Source organism: Nannospalax galili, unplaced genomic scaffold (assembly GCF_000622305.1).
Source record: "Nannospalax galili isolate Female #2095 unplaced genomic scaffold, S.galili_v1.0 scaffold1857, whole genome shotgun sequence".
Lineage (NCBI taxonomy): Eukaryota > Metazoa > Chordata > Mammalia > Rodentia > Spalacidae > Nannospalax > Nannospalax galili.
The window spans coordinates 279,310-298,837 of record NW_008338858.1 but is presented as its reverse complement, the minus strand read 5'-3'; the positions used below and the strand labels follow the sequence as shown (position 1 = coordinate 298,837).

Below are 19,528 nucleotides of genomic sequence, written 5' to 3'. Positions count from 1 at the left end.
ACAGAATGGAGCTGGAACTGAAGGGGAGAACGTGAATTATATTTTCCAGTTCTTTCCAGGTAGAATTTATATCAATCTAGGTAATAATTTAGCCCCCAGGAAAATAGCCTGTTTGCTAAACCTCGGCTACTGGGAGAAGGATCTAGAGAAGAGCTTTGGTGTCTCTAAACTTATAGCTGTAAATGCCTACGTGATCTGGACCACTGTTGATCTCCTTGCCTAGCCCTGATGTAAGAGGCCAGGCACCCTATTCCATGTTAAGTTCGGGCACAAACTCCACAGGGTCCACCATGTATCAGTGAATGTGTGTGCTGGGTTTCTTTTTGATCTGTTGGGGCAGTCAGTGAAGGAAGTCAGCTAGTGGGCACTCCCAGTGATTCAAGCCCTTGGGGACAGCAAGATCCAGCCTGGCCCCCAGGAGTTCTTCCTAGTGGGAAAGGGCTAGGCAAGATGAAATCTAGCTGCAGGTGAGATGTGTACCTAGTTGGTGGGGTGGGGGGGGTTGTTGGTGCAGGGTCCGAGGGCACCTGGTTTCTGCAGGTGTGTTGGATGAAAGCTGGCTGGTTTACTCCACCTCTGCCCACCTAGATCAGGAACCTCTACACCACAGCCACCACAAATAAAATTCCCAAACCTCAATCGGGCGTGGTGGACCATACTAGTAATCTCAGCACAAGGGAGGTAGAGGCAGGAGGATCAAGGAATTCAAGATCATCCTTGGCTACATAGTGAGTTCAAGGTCAGCCTGGATTCCATGAGACCCTGTCTCAAAAAGAAAAAAAAAAGTCCCAAACTTCCTCCCCATGTCTGCACGACCCACTGTCTCAACCACGTGTGCATCACTCCCAGAGGACGCCACCGCAGCAACCACACCACCTCAATCCAGCACATCACACAGGAGCTCTTTCCTTCCAAGGCTTCTGCGGGAGGCTAGGCTTCAGGACCGGAGGCTTCCTCTGCCCTCCAGCCCTTCCCGGCCACCCTCAGGCCCCGCCCCTAGTCCCAGGGGAGGCGGGGCCACCGGGGCGAGCAGTGGATCTGCACCTCCGCCAGGCACTGGGAGCAGCAGGTCGGGCTGCGACGGGGCTGCATCAGGCTCAGCCATGGACCGGAAGGTGGCCCGGGAATTCCGGCACAAGGTCAGTACTGCAGCAGGTGCCAGGAGCGAGGGGGGCTGTGGAATCCCGGGAGGGATGGGTAGGAGTTGGACCAACCGTGCTCTGTCCCTTGTCTGAGAGCCTTGGGTGGGCTGGGACTCCCAAAGGTCGAGGGTCTCCAACAGAGTGAGGCGGGGACGCTGGGAGCCCTGGTGTACAGCTATTAAACTGATCCCTCGAAAATGCCTTTTCTCCTTATGCCCCACCTCCAGGGGCTGGTAGTCCGGGCTGGGATTCTTTCATGCCTGGACCAGAGAACCGAACTTCTGACAGTGGGCAAGTCCCCTCCTTCCTAGTGTCCCCAGCCCAGGACTGTTGGGCCCCCAGCAGGAGCCTTGGGGCAGTGTCAGGGAAGCTAGGGAGGGGGAAAGGAAGGTGCCTCTCTCTGCCCTTTGACCTCCCTGGATAAGGTAGGAGCAACTAAATGCCCCTACCAGCACCAGGAAGTTTCTGCAGTTTTGAGGGACAGCTGGGACACTGGTAGAAGCTGGCTTCAGGGAAAGAAGGGAGGAGGGGCTGAGGACGTGAAGAGCCTGGCTTTGGCCAGACAGACCCTTCAAGGAGAGCCCTACCTCCTCTGGTATGTCCCAGTGTGGGGGCCACATTGGTGCCCCTGGGTCCTCCAAGACCCTAACTGGAAGACGGGCATTTCCCAAGCTGTTTCCCAAACTGTGCAGGATCAGCTAGAAGGGCCCCTGTGGAGCTCAGTGATCGATCTCCCTACTAGGCCTTCAGGTGGGGGTAAAGCCAGGTGTGTGCTAATACCCACAGGCCCTGCCCACGGGGTACCCTGAGGCTTGATACCAAGCTGAACCTCTTCCCAGTCTGAGGGGGCAAAGTGATGAGGCTAGGGCGAGGGGCTCCTCCCCTCCTTTCCCACAGAGGCCCAGAGATGCCCAGGAGTCAGCCACTGTGGGGCCAGGCGGGGGGGATGCAGGCCAAGGGCTTAGACCTAGTGGCTGGGATCAACTATTCTCTTAAAACGTTGGTTCTGAGCACCCAGTCTGTGCCAGACCCAGTCTGTGCCCTCAAATTATTTGCTGTATGAGTGGGAGGCAGATCTTGGGCACAGTATGGGATCAAGGTTTTATAGGGGTTTAAGGGCAAAGAAGCTTCCTAAACATGAGGCCTTGGGTGTTCCTGTTCTGCTTCCGGGGTGAGAGGTAGCTGGAAATTCAGCAGGAGTGGGGAGCTGATGAATGGGGGCGGGGGGCTGCCACGCTGCAGGGGACTATGTAGAGAGACTGTTTCAGCCACCAAGGACACTTGCTGAGTGTAGATTTCAGTCAACCCACTTTGTAGGAGCTCAGCCTCCCCGCCTGAGCTTGAATTTCATTTTCCTGCCTTTGGACTAAAAGCACCATCAGCCTTTCTTCCCTACCCATTGCCTCTTTTGAGAGAATCACCGCTAGGGTCCCTGATATCTGACTTGACTCCACATTGACCCCCGATCCTTCTCCCCAGGCTCCAAAGGGCCTCAAGCCTCTCGTTTCCCTGTTGCCGCAGTCCTGTCAGAGTCATTAGCTATTAATGACAGGCAGGGCAGGTACCTGACTGGGCAAGGCCTGAACTGGACTTTGTGCCCTGTTCTCTCAGAGATGGTAACAGCCGTAGCCTCTCAAGCTGGGATCATCTGGGAACTGAGGGTGAGGATAGCCATGCAGGCACACAGGCCAGCAGGGTGGAATTCACAGCCGGCTGTTGCTTGCCCTCTAGATCCCCTTCCTGAGTGTTTTGGAGCAAATTCACCCCCTGGGCAGCAGTTTATAATCTAAATCTTGAGTTGCTAGAGGTAGTATTCAAGGTCATATGTTGTGGATGATCCTGAGTGACCTAGAGTGAGTTACCTATCATCAGTGGTTCAGGTCTCAAAGTTACAAACTAAGGATAACTATAAGTAACTAATAAAATTACCACGAAGGCTGAGTGTGTAGCAGCCTCAAGTGGATCCTGGCACTCGGGGAGTCCTCGCAGATGTGCACTAAGGTTTATTATTCAGAACCGGGGTCAAGTCTCTCTCCTGCCACTCACTGACACTGAGACCTTGAGCAAGCCAAGCAAGCTGTTCAGTCTCTGAGCTTTTGTTTTTTCCCTGTGAGAGGAGTTTACAGTGTCTACCAGCGAGACAGGATTAGGCAGAAATTCAAGCGTGGGCTCTCCTCGGCTTGTAGTGACTGCCAGGGACCCCTGTGGAAGCGTGCACCTATGTTCTTGTGTGGTTCCCCAAAGCTTTCCACAGCACTTGCCTGCCTTCCCCTTGGGCAGGAAAGGGGATGATCAGGAGCTAATCTCCCCCCACAGCCAGCTTTTCAACCACTTTGTGCCCAGCAGCACTGACAGTGCAGGAACCTGGTTACTCATTTGCTCAGGAGGTGCAATAAGCCTTTCTTAGCATTTATGAGTTGCTCCGGTGATCCCTGCCCAGGGGCAGGCCACCAGAGGCCCAGGCGGATGAGGGTGGGGTGTGATGAGTAAGACCAGAGAGATCCCCTCCCTTCTGGGGGTTTGCTATGCATTCATTCATTCATTTATGTATGCAATACTGACTGAGCGCTGATATATGCCAGGGAGAATTCCTAGCACTGAAGAACAGAACAGAGCCCAGCCCTCATCAGGAATGCACACCTTGGTGGAGAAGACAGTTACCAAGGAAACCAATAGAGTATCATATGATACTGCTAGGAGAAATGTAAACCTTGGGAGGGGATAGAGGGTAGAAGGTGGTAAGTTTATTGTGTGCAGCCATCAGGAAGCCTTTGAACCCAGGAGAAGAGGGAGGAACCATGGAGTGTACCTGGAAGAGCGTTCCAGGAAGAGGGAACACAGTGAGGCTCGCACTGGTCTGCTGTGTTTCGGAACAGCAGGGGAGCTGTGTGAGAGGAATTGCAGAATGGAGGTGGTAGGAAGTGCCTGGTGGGGTTGCAGATAGTTAGGACTTTCTTCTGAGAGTACTGAGAGGCCAGCTGGGGGAGACGGACTGGTTTACATTTGAATGGGATTGCCCCCGCTGGCCAGAGTGGAAAGAGTCCCATCTGCAGGCTGCCTGCCATACTGACTGGGCTTTGCCTTGGACTGGCTGTGGCTATGAAGAGGGCAGGATATGTCTATGTGCTAGAGGAGCTGCAGGCTGGAGGGGACAGAACAAACCTGAGTCCCTTTTGGGTGTTCTGAGGCGCCCTGTGCCCCTTCAGCCAGGGAGGACTGTGGGGGGGCTAGAGATGAGCATGCTTGGAGCAGAAGAGGCATTTAAAGCTTTGGGACTGATGTGGTCGCTCAGAGAATAAGTGCAGAGAAGACCCAAGACAGAGTGGGCTCAGGCTGGAGAGGGCAGGAGGGCAGGCAGTGCAACCTTGAGCCACACTTCCCAGCCCCTTTTTACTTTTTCTTTGTTTTGGTCTTTTTGAGACAGGGTCTCCCTGTAGCCCCAGCTGGCCTAGAACTCACTATGCAGACCAGGCCATCCTTGATCTCAGAGATATCTGCCTGCCTCTGCCTCCCAAGTGCTGGGGCTAAAGGCGTGCACTACCACGCCTGCCTCTGTTTTGTTTTCTTGAGACAGGGTCCTATGTAGCCCAGGCTGGCATCAAACTCACTAGGTAGCAGAGGATCTTGAAGACCTAATCTTCCTGCCGCTACTTCCCAGGTGCCAGGATTACAGGCATGGACTCCCTTTTTTAATTTTGAGACAAAGCCACACTAACTTGCCTAGGCTGGCCTTGAATTCACTCTGTGGCCCTGGCAGGATTTGAACTTGCAGTTCTTCTGCCTCAGTCTCCCAAGTAACTGGGACTATAAACCTATACCACCAGACTCAGCTGAGATGAGACTTTTGACAAGATGAAAGCAATGTCCTTGGTTTTGGTGATGGGTAAAATGTCACGAGTATTTTTACCCTTGACTCACATTAAATATGAACGGCTTCTCACATGTCAACTGTACTTCAATAAAATGCTCTTCGATAATAAAACAAGTGTTAAATAAAGCTGGGTGTTCACTGTGTGGAAGGGAGGCTGGGTCTGTTCACCCCACTTACCTTTATGGAGGGCAAACTGCTGCCAGCTGTGGAGGATCCAGACCTCTCATCTACTCATTCTTCCTAGTTTTATTTATAAACACAGAAGACTGAGCATTTTCTGGGCATTGTCGTAAACTCATCATATATTAATAATTCGTTGAATTAATAATGAAAAATTACCCCTTGTAGAAGGATTAAATCCTGTTTTTTAAAAAAGTATTTATTTTTATGTGTATGAGTTTATTACTTGCATGTATGTAAGTGCACCTGTGTGTGCAATGCCCATAGAGATCAGAAGAGGGCATCAGATCAGGTGGTGGGAACCCGATCCCTGGTCATCTAAAAGAGCAGCCAGTGCTCTCAACCACTGAGCCATGTCTCTAGCCCCTAAGTCCTGTTTTCGGAAAGAGACTACTTAGCTGGGCGTGGTGGTGCTTGCCTTTAATTCCAGCACTCGGGAGGCTGGAAGATCAAGGCCAGCCTGGTCTACATAGGTTAGGATTAGGGTTAGGTTTAGAGTTCCAGGCCAACTGGGGCTATAGCGAAGCCCTGCAGGGAGAGGGAGATGAGAGAGAGAGAGAGGAGAGAGAGGAGAGAGAGGAGAGAGAGAGAGAGAGAGAGAGAGAGAGAGAGAGAGAGAGAGAGAGAGAGAGAAAGGCCCGTAGAGGTCAGAAGAGGCTGTCAGATCCCCTGGGACTGGAGTTACGGACAGTTGTTAGCTGCCATGTGGGTGCTAGGATTAGAACCTGGGTCTTCTGCAAGAACAACCAATGTTCTTAACCGCTGAGCCATCTCTCTAGCCCCGAGAGATCTCATTTTACAGAGAGAAAACTGAGGCACAGAAAGGTGCAGACTCATTCTGGAGAAGGCTATGTGGCCTCGCCCTCCACACTCACACCCACCCTGGGGCTCACGTGGTTTGGAGGAGAGGGGTGAAGACAACGAGACCAACACAACCTGACAGGACCCAAAGAGGTGGGGTCAAAGTAGTGTGTGTGTGCACAAAGAGGATGGGAGCTGATGAAAGGTGTGGCTAAGAAGCAGGGAGGCTGGAGTCGAATATCCAGGGTGCAGGATCTCCACTGTTAACTCTGATAGCAGCCAGGGCTGCAGCAGGAGACAGGTGGCTCCTCCACAGCAGCCAGGGCCTTAGGAACCTGTAGGGAAGGGCAGGTCTGGGCCAGTATGAGCACCTAGGCTGGTGGCAGGAAGCCCACAGAGGACTAACGACATCACTTCCTCTCTCCTCACATTGCTGGTCTCCTGCTAGTATCTCCCACTAGCTGAACACAGCAGGAAGTCAAAGGATGCAGGAGGACAGGAGACTGGCCATACACAAAGGAAAGGCACAGCACACATTGGGAACTGCTCCAAGTGCTTATGTTTGATCCCTACTGCAGCTCAAGGAGCTTGGAGAGTGGATGCATTTCATTGGTTCTCTCTGTCTCCCTGTCCAACTGGGCTGATTCTCATGGGTGAATCCCAGGAGATGAGGCTGCAAAGGGACCAAGGCCAAACCCCAGTTTTATCCAGTGCCTCAGGCAAAGGGCCCAAGCCCAGTGCCAGCTGAGCATCCACCAGAGAACATTAATGTTGCATGGAAATGGGGATTGATGGTGTGGTAGAGACCCCAATAGTTCCTGGGCACAGTGAGCTCCACTGGGGGTTCTGCACCCTGTGCTCAGAGAGCCAACAAAGGGAAAAGCTTTCTAAATCTAGAGAAAGAACACTGACACCTTGCACACAGCAGGTACTCAATAATTGTGTATTGGACAAGTGCATTCAAAAAACACACGGGAAGTGGATACCATACGGTAGATGCAATTTCAGAACCAGCAGACATAGGCTGGAGTCTCAGCTCTACTGCTCCTTTGAGCCTGTTTCCTCATCTGTAAAATGGGAATAGTAATAAGATCTATTCCTGGGGTTGTTGGAAAAGTAAAGTTATTGCCTGTAGATTTGCTCAGATGGAGTCTATTCATCATTCAGCAAATCCCAGGAACTGTGTGCATCTGTGTGCCTGGTATGGGGGTTGTAGGTGGAGAGGAGGAATCCAAGTGTTAAGACCTGCTGTGTGCTAAGTGCTTTCATATGCACAGTGCCCTAGAGCAGAGCCTCTCAAAGCTCATCTTGGACTGGTGTTAGGGGGAATTCTGGGTGGAGATGGTACTAATTTTAAAAACATTAAAAAAAAATCTTTTTGAGACAAGGTCTCCCTGTAAGACCAGCTGGCCTGAAACTTGTATGTGGACCAGGCTGGCCTCGATCTCAGAGAGGTCTGCCTGCCTCTGCCTCCAGAGTGCCGGGATTAAAGGCATGCACCACCACGCCCAGCCTAAAAAATATATATTTAAAGTGTAGTTTGAATGATAGTGGCACTGTTATGGCACATTCAGGTTTCTAGGGGACATTCATCTTTTTTTTTTTTTTTTGGTGTCCTGGAAAGCCTCCAGAGTGAGGTATGTGTTTTCAGAGAACAAGGTAGGATTGTTTTCTTGAGTCTTCTTTGAGACATTTCTGGTTAAGAATGGTCCCCCCATCTGTGGAGTTTCCTGTTGATTCAGCACTTACACTTGCCTAAAGAGCTACATGAGCCAGCACTGCCTCCCCACGCCTTAGGTGATTTTGAATGGATGACTTGGTTATGGAGGTAGATAAGATATTGTGAGAAAGGCTGGAAAGGTTCCACTGCATCAAAGGAGAGGCTTGTCTGACTATAGCCTCTCCAAGTCCCATGTGGAATGTAGAGATGGCCCTGCAGAGGCTGACAAGGCCAGATAGGCTGGAATAGGGCTGACCTGACCTTACTGATGAGGGCAGTGAACTTGAGGTTGGGATAAACTCCGAATGCTCCCTCAGAAGGGGTCTGGTAGAGTGTGATTTGTGTGTAGGGACTCTGAATGCAGCAGTCAGCATTAGAGGGCCATTCACAGGGCCCAGAGTCTGGGGGTGCCCAGGAACAAGCTCTTTTCTAGAAAGATCATCTCTAGGAGTCTGTATTTGACCCTGGGAAGACAGAAACAATAGAATCTGGACCCTAAAGTTGCAAAGTCCTCTCTAGTTTTTGACCCTGCCTTTCCAGTCAGGGCACATTAAATGTCATCTGTGAGGACAGTCCCTTGCTGCTTAAACCTAAGCATGTAGTGGATATGTTTCTGCAGAGTGATGAGAGGAAAGTTTGGTCCCTCTCCTGTCCTTTTCCCTGCCCCCAGGGGAAAAGTCTAAGCCAGACTTAGACTAGATGCCCTTTAGTTAGGGCATCCGCATTCCAATTCATCAGACAGGATTGTTATGCTCCCCTAAAGAGCAGAAGAGTTGGGGTTCAAACCATCACTGAAAAGATGCTGTTTCCTTCCTCTTCATATTGTGTGGCGTGAGTGAGTGAGGGTGTGTGTGTGTGTGTGTGTGTGTACGTGTGTGTGTGTGTGTGTTTTGCTGGGGATCAAACTTGGAACCTCGTGATACAAGGCAACCACTCCTCTACTGAGCTGAGGTTTTAGAAATATCTCTAAAGCAAAATGTTGGACTTTTTGGCTTGAAGGAGCCTTGCAAGCTATTTCCCCTGGAAGGCCTGAGTTTCACTAGACACTAAGCAATAGCCAGAGTACAAGGTTTGGAGTCAGACCTGGGTTCAAATCTTGGCTCTGGTTGTTAGCTATGGGGCCTTGGGAGAGTTGATGTTTCTTCTGAGGTGTTTCCTGTACAATGGTGTGAGAAGACAGGTCTCACAGGGTTGGTACACTGAATGAAGGGAGTAAAGGTCATGAAAAGCTACCATAGGAGCTCCTGGGGGTCCCGCAAGGGTTATTTTCCTTCCCTTATGTCACCACGGCTCCTTCCTCCTGAAAGATGTGGGCAGCTCAGGAGGTAGGGGACCAATCCGTTCATCACTTATTTATTGAACACTTACTATGTGTTAGGCATTAGGAATGCCGAATGAAGCCAGTCTTTTCCTGTGGTTTTCCATATAGCAAAAGAGACAGAAAAAAATTTCTGAAAAGTTAGCAAGCCTTAAGTTACAATGATTAAGTGATGTCCTGGTAGAATTGAAATGTCCCTAGGAGGCAGGAGTAGGTAGGTCAGTAGGTGGGCAGAGAAGACCTCGGTGGAAAGATGACTGGCCATGCAGGGAGAATAAGCAGAGGGTTAGCATATGCCAAGGCCCTGGGGCTGGTGGGAGTCTGGCTTGCCGGAGGTGCTGAAAGGAGGCCTAGACAGCCAGGAAGAGTGGCAGGTGAGGAGTGAGGAGGCAGAGCTTGTATAAATCAAGATACAGACTTGATGGGGCTTTTGTTGTGTCATGCTGGGGGATCAAACCCAGGACCTTGTGCCCCTGACTTTGCTTTTACATGCAATGAGAAGCTATTAAGCATGTGAGAGGCTGATCTAGTGGATGAAGGTTTTTCTGGTCCTAGGGCATTTAGTAGCACCGAGGATGTGCCTTCCCCATCTAGATGCTGGGAGTCCCCCGAAGTAAGGGAAGAGGGAGGGGGCAGGGGCATCCCCATCGGGGCAGCTGGTGGAGCTTTCAGAGTCTCTGTCACATACTTTGAATGTCCATGGAGCTCAGTCTCCTGGGTTCCTGTCATCCTCAGTCCAATGCTCATGCAGATTTAGAGGAAAGGGAACCTCTAGATGAAGACTGAGAATCTACCCTCTTGCTCAGAACAGAAGTCCCAAGGCTGGCCCCCACGAGTTCTCTGTGAATTGGGACAGATGGACTCTTCACGGTCTTCTGAAGCCCTTTAGATTGCCATAGAGGAGACAAAGCTGCCCTGGGCCTGCTTCAAGCTCCCAGCCTGCAGCAGCTTCTCCTGTGAAGGGTGGAGGCTGCCCCAAGCTGCTAGGCCTGGAGGCCAGAAGAGGGAATGGCCTGGTGGCCCCTCCAGCATCTACTTCACCCCACTGGTCGGTCTTGGCCTAAAGAGAGAGCCAGGTATAAAGTTGTAGAGGTTCATACTAAACTTTCCCAAAGGGTAGAATTTGGGGCTCCTGGCTTGCCCACTCCCCTGGGATGGAGGTACTAATGAAACAGCTCCTGACCTGACCCGGGAGGCCAGCCGTTGACGTCAGCAAAGCTGAAATGATGTAACCTGACCCTCCCCCTGGCGGGGGCACGCTGGGGCCTGAGGAGGGGAAGGAGTGGCCAGGAGACTGACTAGTGGTCAGAACTCAAGGCCAGTCCAGCTTAGGCCAGGGCAGAGTGCTCCGGCATAGTTGGCACAGAAGAACATGGTGGTAGGTGCTTCCGGTGGGTGGGATGTGTTATCTGAGTGAGTGGCCCAAATCCTTCCTCAAAGCATTTATCCGGCACTACAGTCACCATCAGGTGAGGCTTCTTCTAGATATGGGTGACGTGAGGGGGGGCAGTAGTGACAGGGAGGCATGTCACTGTTACATGGGGATCCACATGTGAACATATGTGTGTATGCCCTCCTGTGACATACCTAGGGATCAAGTGTTCCAGGGCTACTCAGGGTGCTGTATACCGGTCCGATATGTCAAACAGGCTGGCCCCTGGTTCCCCACCTTTCTTCCCATCTTTAGCCTTAGGGGCTGCTGTGGGCATCCTGGTGGACGGCCTTCCTCCCCAGGTCTGCTCTGGACACCTGGTGTACACACAGCCTGAAGCTGTAATTCTGTTCTTTGGTCTTCCAGGTAGATTTTCTGATTGAAAATGATGCAGAGAAGGATTATCTCTATGATGTGCTGCGGATGTACCACCAGTAAGTGTGCAGGGCCCAGCGTGCATGTTTTGGAGTCCTGGGCGGGGGAAGATATCTGAAACAGCACATGCTCAGTGCTCCTGGGAACCCGTGCATATGCTGTGCACTTGTTCACGGCTTCAGTGCCTCTTCAGTTATGTACTTCCTGCCTGGTCCTGGGCCAGAGGCTGGTGTACACTATGACAGACTGCCCTCTACTAGTCTGATAGGGGAGGCTGTCAAGTAGCTATATAGGTTCAAGAGCATGGCTAGGACAGAGCAAGAAAGCCAGCTGTCCCCAGCCACCACATTAGCCTTTTCTGGCCACCCACTTGGGTTTTAATTCATTCAGTATGCGTTTATGAGCTCCTGCCTCTTTCAGAGTGCCATACAGGGTCTAGGACAGGATGTGCTGTCTTTCCTCATGGCCTGCAAACACCAAGAACTCTAATGTAAATTACAGTAAGAGGACATTGGGTTCCCTGGAACTGGAGTTAAGGACCATTGTCAGCTGCCATGTGGTTTCCGGGGACTGAACCTGGTCCTGTGCAAAAGCAGCCAGTGCTCTTAACCTCTGAGCCATCTCTCCAGTCCCAGAGAGTTTGCAGAAAGGTACCAGGCAGGCTTGAGCTGGACAGTGAAAAAGGAGGGGCTTGATAGGTGGACTATCAGGGAAGAGCGCGGAGCTCAGGACTGGCACAGGTGCAGAGGCCTGGGAAGACAGGGTGTGACTGCGGAATGACAGGCAATCCCTGGAGGTCCACAGCACGCCTACTGGGACAAGGCTGGAGTTGTGCTATGAGACCAGGACATGAAGGGCCCTAAGGCTGTCAAGAAGGATGGATTGTGTCCTCTGGGCAGGAGGGAGCTACAGAAAGGTTTTGAGAAGGGAAGTGATTTATGGTTAGAAAAGGTTAGCGTGAGCAAGTTGGCAGATAACTGGAGATGGGGAGGGTCTGGATGATGAGGTGTGTGAGAATACAATCAGGGCAGACTGTCCGGACGGAGCATAGGGGCAGGTCAGGGTGAAAGACTGAAGTAGGGGAGAGGTTATCTGCATCTTATGCTGAGCTTTCCTGTCTAGAGAGATCCTGGACTTTGGAACTGGTCATGTCTGGTCTTGAAATCCTGTCTTGATTTTCTCTGCAGTCAGCAACCCTTACTCTAGGTCTCTTGTACTAACTGGCGATGACAAATCTCCTCCAAGACTAGGGCCTCTGGGTTCTTCAGGAAAGTTTATGTCTAGACCCAGAGGGTGGGACAGAGGCCATAGCCAGGGCAATTCTTCAGGCATCCCCTGCTTCCTCTCCCTACATCTCTGCAGAACCATGGATGTGGCAGTGCTTGTGGGAGACCTGAAGCTGGTTATCAATGAGCCCAGCCGCCTGCCGTTGTTTGATGCCATCCGGCCCCTGATCCCACTGAAGCACCAGGTGGAGTACGACCAGCTGACTCCCCGGCGCTCCAGGTTCGGAGGGGAACCCCAGAAGCCTGGGAAAGGCCACCCGGGGTGGACGGTGCTGGAAGTTAGGCCTGAGCTGGGCCATCACCAACTGTCACCACTGCAACAGGAAGCTGAAGGAGGTGCGTCTGGACCGTCAGCATCCGGAAGGCCTTGGTCTAAGTGTACGTGGAGGCGTGGAGTTCGGCTGTGGACTCTTCATCTCTCACCTCATCAAAGGTGGCCAGGCGGACAGCGTTGGGCTGCAGGTGAGCAGCAGAGATGGGGGAAGAGGGCGGGGCCTCAGATGTCCCACCTCCCCCTCATCTACTGGGCTGTGGCACTAGGAAGCCATTTATTTTCCTAGGCCTTTGGGGAAGGAAGGAGAGGCCACCTGGTGCTCATACTTGTGTTTGAAAGGCTTTAGGGGACAGGCAAACCGTGTGTGTGTGTGTGTGTGTGTGTGTGTATGTCTGTGTGTGTGTCTGTGTGCACGTGTGTGTGTGTGCATGCATGGGTGCTAGGGATCAAACCTAGGACTTCACGCAGACTAGGCAAACACTTTACCACTGAACCCTGGCCCTAGCCCTGTCTGTTTGCTTGAGCCTCACCGGGGCTGCCTCCTGCTGCTGCTGCTGTGCCCCTCCCCCGCTTCCCTACTCCCTGACAGAGGTGCAGGGTACTTGAAGCTTGGTCCAGTCACCTTTTGGCAGCAGGGATAAAGAACTCCCAGTGCAAGCCAGGACTTTGATCCCAGCTTGGGAGGCAGAGGCAGGCGGATCTTTGTAAGTTTCAAGGCCATCTGGGGCTACAGGAAAACCCTGTCTCAAAAAGACAAACAAATAAAAAACCAAAAGCCCCAAACCCAGTGCAGCATGCTGCACTGTGGACCACCTATCTGGTTCAGATTCTGGCCTTGCTGTTCCTTAAGCTGTGTGACTTTGGTGAAATGACTTGGCCCTACACCTCAGTTTCCTCATGTATAAAGTAAGATGGTTATAAAGCCATCTGCTTCATCAAGTTATATGAAGACTAGGCGAATAAAAACAAAGTGCTTACAACAATGCCTGGCACATGGTGTGAGACTGACAGGTTAGCAGAGAGGGGAACTTCGGAGAACACGTTCATTGCGCCAGGCGTTGAGTTCACGTGCACTTGTCAGACGAATCAACCCCATTGTATACAGTTCACAGAGACTCAGAGGCCAGTGAGTGGCAGGGTCAGGTCTTAAACTTGGGTCTCCCAGTGCCGAACCAGGGATCTCTCTTCAGCACCCTAGGCGTTCTCCTCCGTGGTTTCCACACCTCCCTGTCAGAGTAGAGGTGGGCAGACATCCAAGTCTCAGAGTTGTGTTTTCATCTGTCCAGGTAAAGAAACTTCCAGAGATTTTGTTACCAACATCCCCATCAGGGGCCAAGCCAGGGGCTTCAGGGGGCTCCTGCAAAGACTTGGAGGGGTAGGGGGCAGTGAGCTGACAGACACGACTTTGTTTTCAGTCCCTGTCTCGGGGCTCCCAGTGGCGTCTGAAATTTCAGCCCCTTCATTTGTCCTTTTCTCTGTGGCACATTTTCCAGTCCAGAAACACAGTCAGAGAAGAGAACATAATGAGTTCCCCTCTTGGCGCCAGCTGAGGCCCGCTCTTTTCCAGGGCCTCTGAGGAGGAGTGCTTCTCTGCGGTGCCCCGTGACAGAAGGCACCAGGACACTCGTGAAACTCAGACGTCCACCTTCCCGGCTGCTCCTCTATTTTATGAACCCCACCCCCATTTCTGGGGCTGATGGGCCCATCTCTTCTTTGTCCCACTATCCCTCAGATTGTCATGTCACTGTGGTCTCTACACAAAGGCCCTTTTGCAAGGTTCTGCGCAGACCAAGTGGGAGAGGGAAGTCGATCCTGCAACCCTAGCCAGGAGGAGCCCCTGTGGGAATTGTTCTGACTGGAGTCCTGGGCAAGTTCCTGTAGTAAAAACAGGGAACGCCACTCAAAGGAGTCGGATGAAATTGCCAGCATCCTTGACAGACCTGGGGTTCAAGTTTCTCATGCCTAAAAACAGCACAGAGAAGATTCTAGAAGGCAAAAAGGATTTGACTTGTGAGACTAAGTGTTCTGTGGGTCTTTAACCCTCCAATGGGATCTAGTCCTGGGGCTCCATCTCCTGCTCCTGTCCTCTGCTGGATGCTTTGGATTTTTTTCCAAGCTAATTCTGTCTTAACCTGTGTCCTCTGCACTGCACAGGACAGCCTATACTATACACTCGTGGTATACTGCACCAGAAAGTGATTTTCTTGTCCTTGCTGTAAAATGGACAGAGTAATAATCCCTGTCTTCCTGCGGGATTCCTGAGCTCTGACAAGGTGGCACCAATCCAGAATGGGCAAGATGCAGGGAACTGCAGCCAGGCTTGGCCACACGCCCTTCTTGTCTACCTCAGGATACTAAAGAGCCAACGCTTGTTGTCCATCTTGGAGACCTGACTACAAATCCCTGCAGCCCCGTTTGCTTGCTAGGTGTCCTTGAGCAAGTCACTTCACCTCTCTGAATCTCTGCTTCCTCGGTGTGTCACCCTGGTCCCCACACAAAAGCCTTTCTTTTCTTTCAGGTTTCCACACAGAGCAGAAACAAAAATTCCTGCCCTTTTGGGTTATAAAAAAAAATAGGTGCAAGAGCTAGCCAGCTGTTCTCTTTGAACTCAGTATACCCAGAAACTTAGAGAGTTCTTTAGCAAGCCTCTCCTCGCTGGGTGCCTGTGTCTCGAGGGAAGCGGGACTGTTGCAGGCTGGGGGCTGACCTGGAGGCCACATGACTCTAGAGTCCAGCCTGTGATCCCCATATGTGCCAGCATGTCTCTGAGGGGCTAGCACCCGTGGTGTAAGTGAAGCCTCCCAGCCTCAGAATGCAGAAGGATACCCAGGGTTCATTCAGTTTCTATGACCTTGGGCAAGACATCATCGGAGCCACCAACTACACCCCCGACAGCCTATTTCCACCCTGACCTCAGGTTTCATGTTATGTTGCTGTCCAAGGGTCCTTCGGCTCTTTGGTTATTCAGTGCACTCCAGGATTGATCCCTAGGTCTGAAGTGTCTGGAGGAGGCAGCAGCAGTGGTCAGGAGGGGGCAGTCTCACCACAGTCGGTACTGGCTGGTCTTACACACCTTACACACATAAGTTTGCTTAGTTCTGACCAGCACTACAGTAGTCTCTTATAAGATGAAGGAATCTAGAACTCAGAGAGTTCAACAGTCTCGGTCACATTAACTGGTAAGAATTAAAGTAGGGATTTGAACCCAGGACATCAGACACCCAAGTCCTATGCTCATTCTGTGCTCATTGCTGACTCCTAGAATTGAGATTCAGAAGTCAGTTTAAGTTCATCAAGTTTTCATGAGGTGGAAAAAAAGAGATCATGTGTTTGTATTGGTGATGTGAGCTTGGGTCAGGAGTCATAGGTCCCCACCCTGGGTTCAGTTACAGCGTGGTGGTAATTAACAGACAGGGAGCCTGCTTTTTGGGATGGGGGAGAGACAAAGACCAGGCTGGGGCTTTTAGATTCCAGAACCTGATGGTGCCCCGGGGGGTGATGGGAACCATGGAAAGAGTCCTGAGTCCTACTCCAGCTCTGCTACCCATCTGCTGCATGCCCCCACCCCATCTTGATCTCCTCATCTTGGAACTGTTGCCTGCCCTGAGATCCCTCCGCTGGTGAAGGGTGGGTTAGCTGTGACACAGCACAAGGTCACAGATAAAGCTTTTTCTGGGTGTCAGCCTTTCTGAGGTCAGGAGTATCTGGTGGTGGGGCTGCCTCACTGCCTGACACTCCCCTGTGCTTGTTGCCTTTCTCTGTGGCCAAGGTAGGGGATGAGATTGTCCGGATCAATGGTTATTCCATCTCCTCCTGCACCCATGAAGAAGTCATCAACTTGATCCGCACCAAGAAGACTGTGTCCATTAAAGTGAGACGTGAGTGAGGCACAGAGGGCTAGGGCTCGGGTACTGGTGGGGGTGGGCATCAGGGCCCAAGTTCCAAGGGCCAGAGGAGCTGTCCTAACCCACTGCCTTTTCCCACAGACATTGGCCTGATCCCTGTGAAGAGGTAAGTCGGACCCTCCTCTGAGTCTTCCTATAGGCCAGTGGTCCTCGGGTCTGGCTTTCCCATGCTCTGGCCAGCACTGCTAGTGGCCCAGGGGAGGAGAAAGCTCCCCATGCAGCAGAGAAGTTGGGGATGGGTCCCTCAGTCATTCTCAGTAGCCCCTTTATGTGCTTTCCTCCCCTCAGCTCTCCAGAGGAGCCCCTCAAATGGCAGTATGTGGATCAGTTTGTGTCAGAGTCTGGGGTAAGAGGCTAGGGCTACCTGCGATGGGATGTGTGCAGCTTGAAAGGTGGGTGGTTCAAGGGATGTGTCCTCTGGCGCTTGACATAAGCCCCCAGGGCATACAGCTCCTGTGGTTTGGTGCATCCGCAAACTCACACCTCGGGGACAGAATGGCTGTTTGGCCTATATGAGTTTGGAGTGCTTGACCTGAAGGTCTCAAGCTAAAGAGACCAGATGCATACAGACACCCAGTAACCTGCTTGTCTCTCTTCCAGGGCACTCGGGGCAGCTTGGGCTCTCCTGGGAATCGGCCAACCAAGGAGAAGAAGGTGTTCATTAGCTTGGTGGGCTCCCGGGGCCTGGGCTGCAGGTGAGTGGCAAGCCTGTCTGGGGCTCAGTGGCAGCCAGGAGACCCCAGCAGGGCTCTCCCCCTTTCTCTCCCCCTCCTCACTGCTGCTTCTGAGGACTCTTGTCCACCAGCACTAAGACCTGTATACAGGTGATATTGAGGAATTAAGGCCAAAATAGAGCCATGTTCCTGGTAGGCCCTTGAATCACTATAAAAAGATTCCCCAGTCTTTCCAGCTAGTCACTTGATGTGGGTGCTAGGAACCAAGCTCCAGTCCTCTGTAAGAGCAGTGGCTGTTCTTAACCACTGGGCCATCTTTCTGGCCCCATAAATGAATTTTAATGCCTTACTTGGGGTCTGGGGTTGTAGGTCTGTTGGAGGACTGCTTGCCAAGCGTGTATAAAGCCCTGGGTTCAATCCTTAGCACCATATAAACTGAGCATAGTGTGTAATACTAGTCCTAGTACTTGGGAGGTGGAGACAGGAAGATCAAAAACTCAAGGTCATCCTTGGCTAAATAGTGAGTTTGAGTTCAGTTTGGGCTACATGAGATTCATCTAAAAAAAAATTAAAACAAAACAAAATTCAAAGTCCGTCTCTGAGAGATGGCAGCTTAATATAGAAGCCAAGCATACAAATAGTTAGAATACAGCATGACAAAGACTCGTGGCACTACACCCTGAGTCAGCAGTAGTAAATAGGTTTCCTATCTGTGCCCTCTCAAATCTGTTATTAGTGGCCTCCTGGGGTCCTGTTCTGTGAAAGGTGCTGAGGCTTCATACAGCTGGATGGGAAAGAGTGCTAGGATGGATTGGTGATGTCTGCCACAGATTAGAGGGGAGAATAACAGTACAAGTGCCGTCCTGGGTCTCTGTCCCTGTGTCTCTGTTTGGGAGCACTGATAACTCTGGGGACTTAACTTTTGGGTAGAATAAGGGGTATAGTAAAAGCCTTACAGTCATGAGGAATGAACAGGAAAGTTCTAGAAAGAAAGGAACTAGCACGTGTGGTATGTGAGGGCATGGGGCGGGGGGGAATCACAAACACACAGTTTTCCGTGGCTGATGCCCGCGGAAATAGTGACAATTGCGCTAGAAGGGAGTTAGAGACAGAGGGCCTCTGATATCCTGTATCCCAAACACTGGCCACCTGGGCAGAGGGTGACAGGCAGGACACTGAGAATGCACAGGGGCTGGACAGCAAAGAAAGAGCCTCACTCACATCTCCACCCCCACAGCATCTCCAGTGGCCCCGTCCAGAAGCCGGGCATCTTCATCAGCCATGTGAAGCCTGGCTCCCTGTCTGCAGAGGTGGGGTTGGAGGTGAGTGCCCAGGCTGGGCTTGGGGTAGGGGCAAGGGATCAAGCTGACAGATGCTGTCCCTACATAGCCTTCTCTTGGCCAGGACTGGCTGGTGACTCCCATGTGGTCCCCAGTGGATGGCCTTGTAGAGGAGTGGCATTGGACCCCTCCGAAGTATTCTCCAGCTCTGGCAGCCATTGGTCCTGAGCTTGGGGAATGCAGTGATAATAAGCAGAGTTGACATTCTGCATTTACCTACATTGGCCCTTGTTCCAAGCCCTACCACGACTCTAAGGGTTAGACACAATGTGTACCTAGACTGGATGGCTGGGAGTCAAACTTAGGTGGTCTGATGTCAGAGCTGGGATTCTTTTTCTTTTTTTAGCAATTTATTTTTATTTTATGTGTATGAGTGTTTTGCCTGCACGTATGAGTGTACCATATGCATGCAATGCCCATATAAGCCAGAAGAGGGCGGCAGATCTCCTGGACTAGAGTTATGGACCACTGTTAGCTGCCAGGTGGGTGCTGGGAACCAAATCCCTGTCCTTTGGAAGAGCAGCTGCTGCTCTTAGCCACGGAGCCATTTCTCCAGCTCCAACTGTAATTCTTAATTTCTTCTTTAGACAAGTTCCTCACCTATAAGATGAGTATTCTAGAACCTTCCTTCTAGGGTTGTTGTGTGCATTAAATTAATACTTTGATTGAATATGTGCCAATAAATATTATCAATAATTGTTATGTGCCCAACAGTGATCAAAAGTGATCGATGATTGTTACATGGCAACTGTTATTATGAAGATCTGACAAAATCTGTGTGGTATGGGAAGCCAAAAGGCTTGTGTAACTATGAGCTTTGAAAAGGAAATGTCATAATTTAGCCAAAGAAATTCATTTCTAATGGTAGATATTTGGTAGCCTTTAAGATAGTTATGGAGTGGAGGCATGCCAGGATGAGCTTGAGACCCTCCTAGAGCCCTGTCAGAGCTTGCCACCTGCTCTTTTCACTAGGAAGAGTTAGCAGGCAGCCACTTGGCCACTCAGCATCCATGTCTAGCATGCCAGGAGACCATCCTGCAGACGAGAGTGTAGGGATAATACACACACACACACACACACACACACACACACACACAGAGACAGAGACAGAGACAGACAGATACATACATACAGAAATATAGGCACACAGGACAGACACAAACAGAGACACAGGCACACACATAGACATACAGAGAGACACAAGACATAC

The 19,528-nt window shown here is 51.3% G+C and overlaps 1 protein-coding gene across 3 annotated transcripts in view; it reads left to right on the top strand.

Annotated features, from left to right (window-relative positions):
* Nucleotides 1-1,054: 1,054 nt before the first annotated feature.
* Nucleotides 1,055-19,528, top strand: part of Ush1c (USH1 protein network component harmonin) — a 47,234-nt gene continuing 28,760 nt past the window's right edge. For 2 of the 3 annotated variants that reach the window (XM_029563653.1, XM_029563654.1), the window contains exons 1-9: nt 1,063-1,139; nt 10,831-10,898; nt 12,202-12,345; nt 12,449-12,587; nt 16,169-16,277; nt 16,386-16,410; nt 16,593-16,650; nt 16,905-16,999; nt 18,216-18,300. In XM_029563653.1, coding sequence (XP_029419513.1) covers nt 1,104-1,139; nt 10,831-10,898; nt 12,202-12,345; nt 12,449-12,587; nt 16,169-16,277; nt 16,386-16,410; nt 16,593-16,650; nt 16,905-16,999; nt 18,216-18,300 — 759 coding nt within the window. In that variant the 5' untranslated portion in view covers nt 1,063-1,103. Of the gene's footprint in view, nt 1,140-10,830; nt 10,899-12,201; nt 12,346-12,448; nt 12,588-16,168; nt 16,278-16,385; nt 16,411-16,592; nt 16,651-16,904; nt 17,000-18,215; nt 18,301-19,528 lie in introns of all 3 variants that reach the window. The other variant, XM_017798242.1, reaches the window with a different exon arrangement.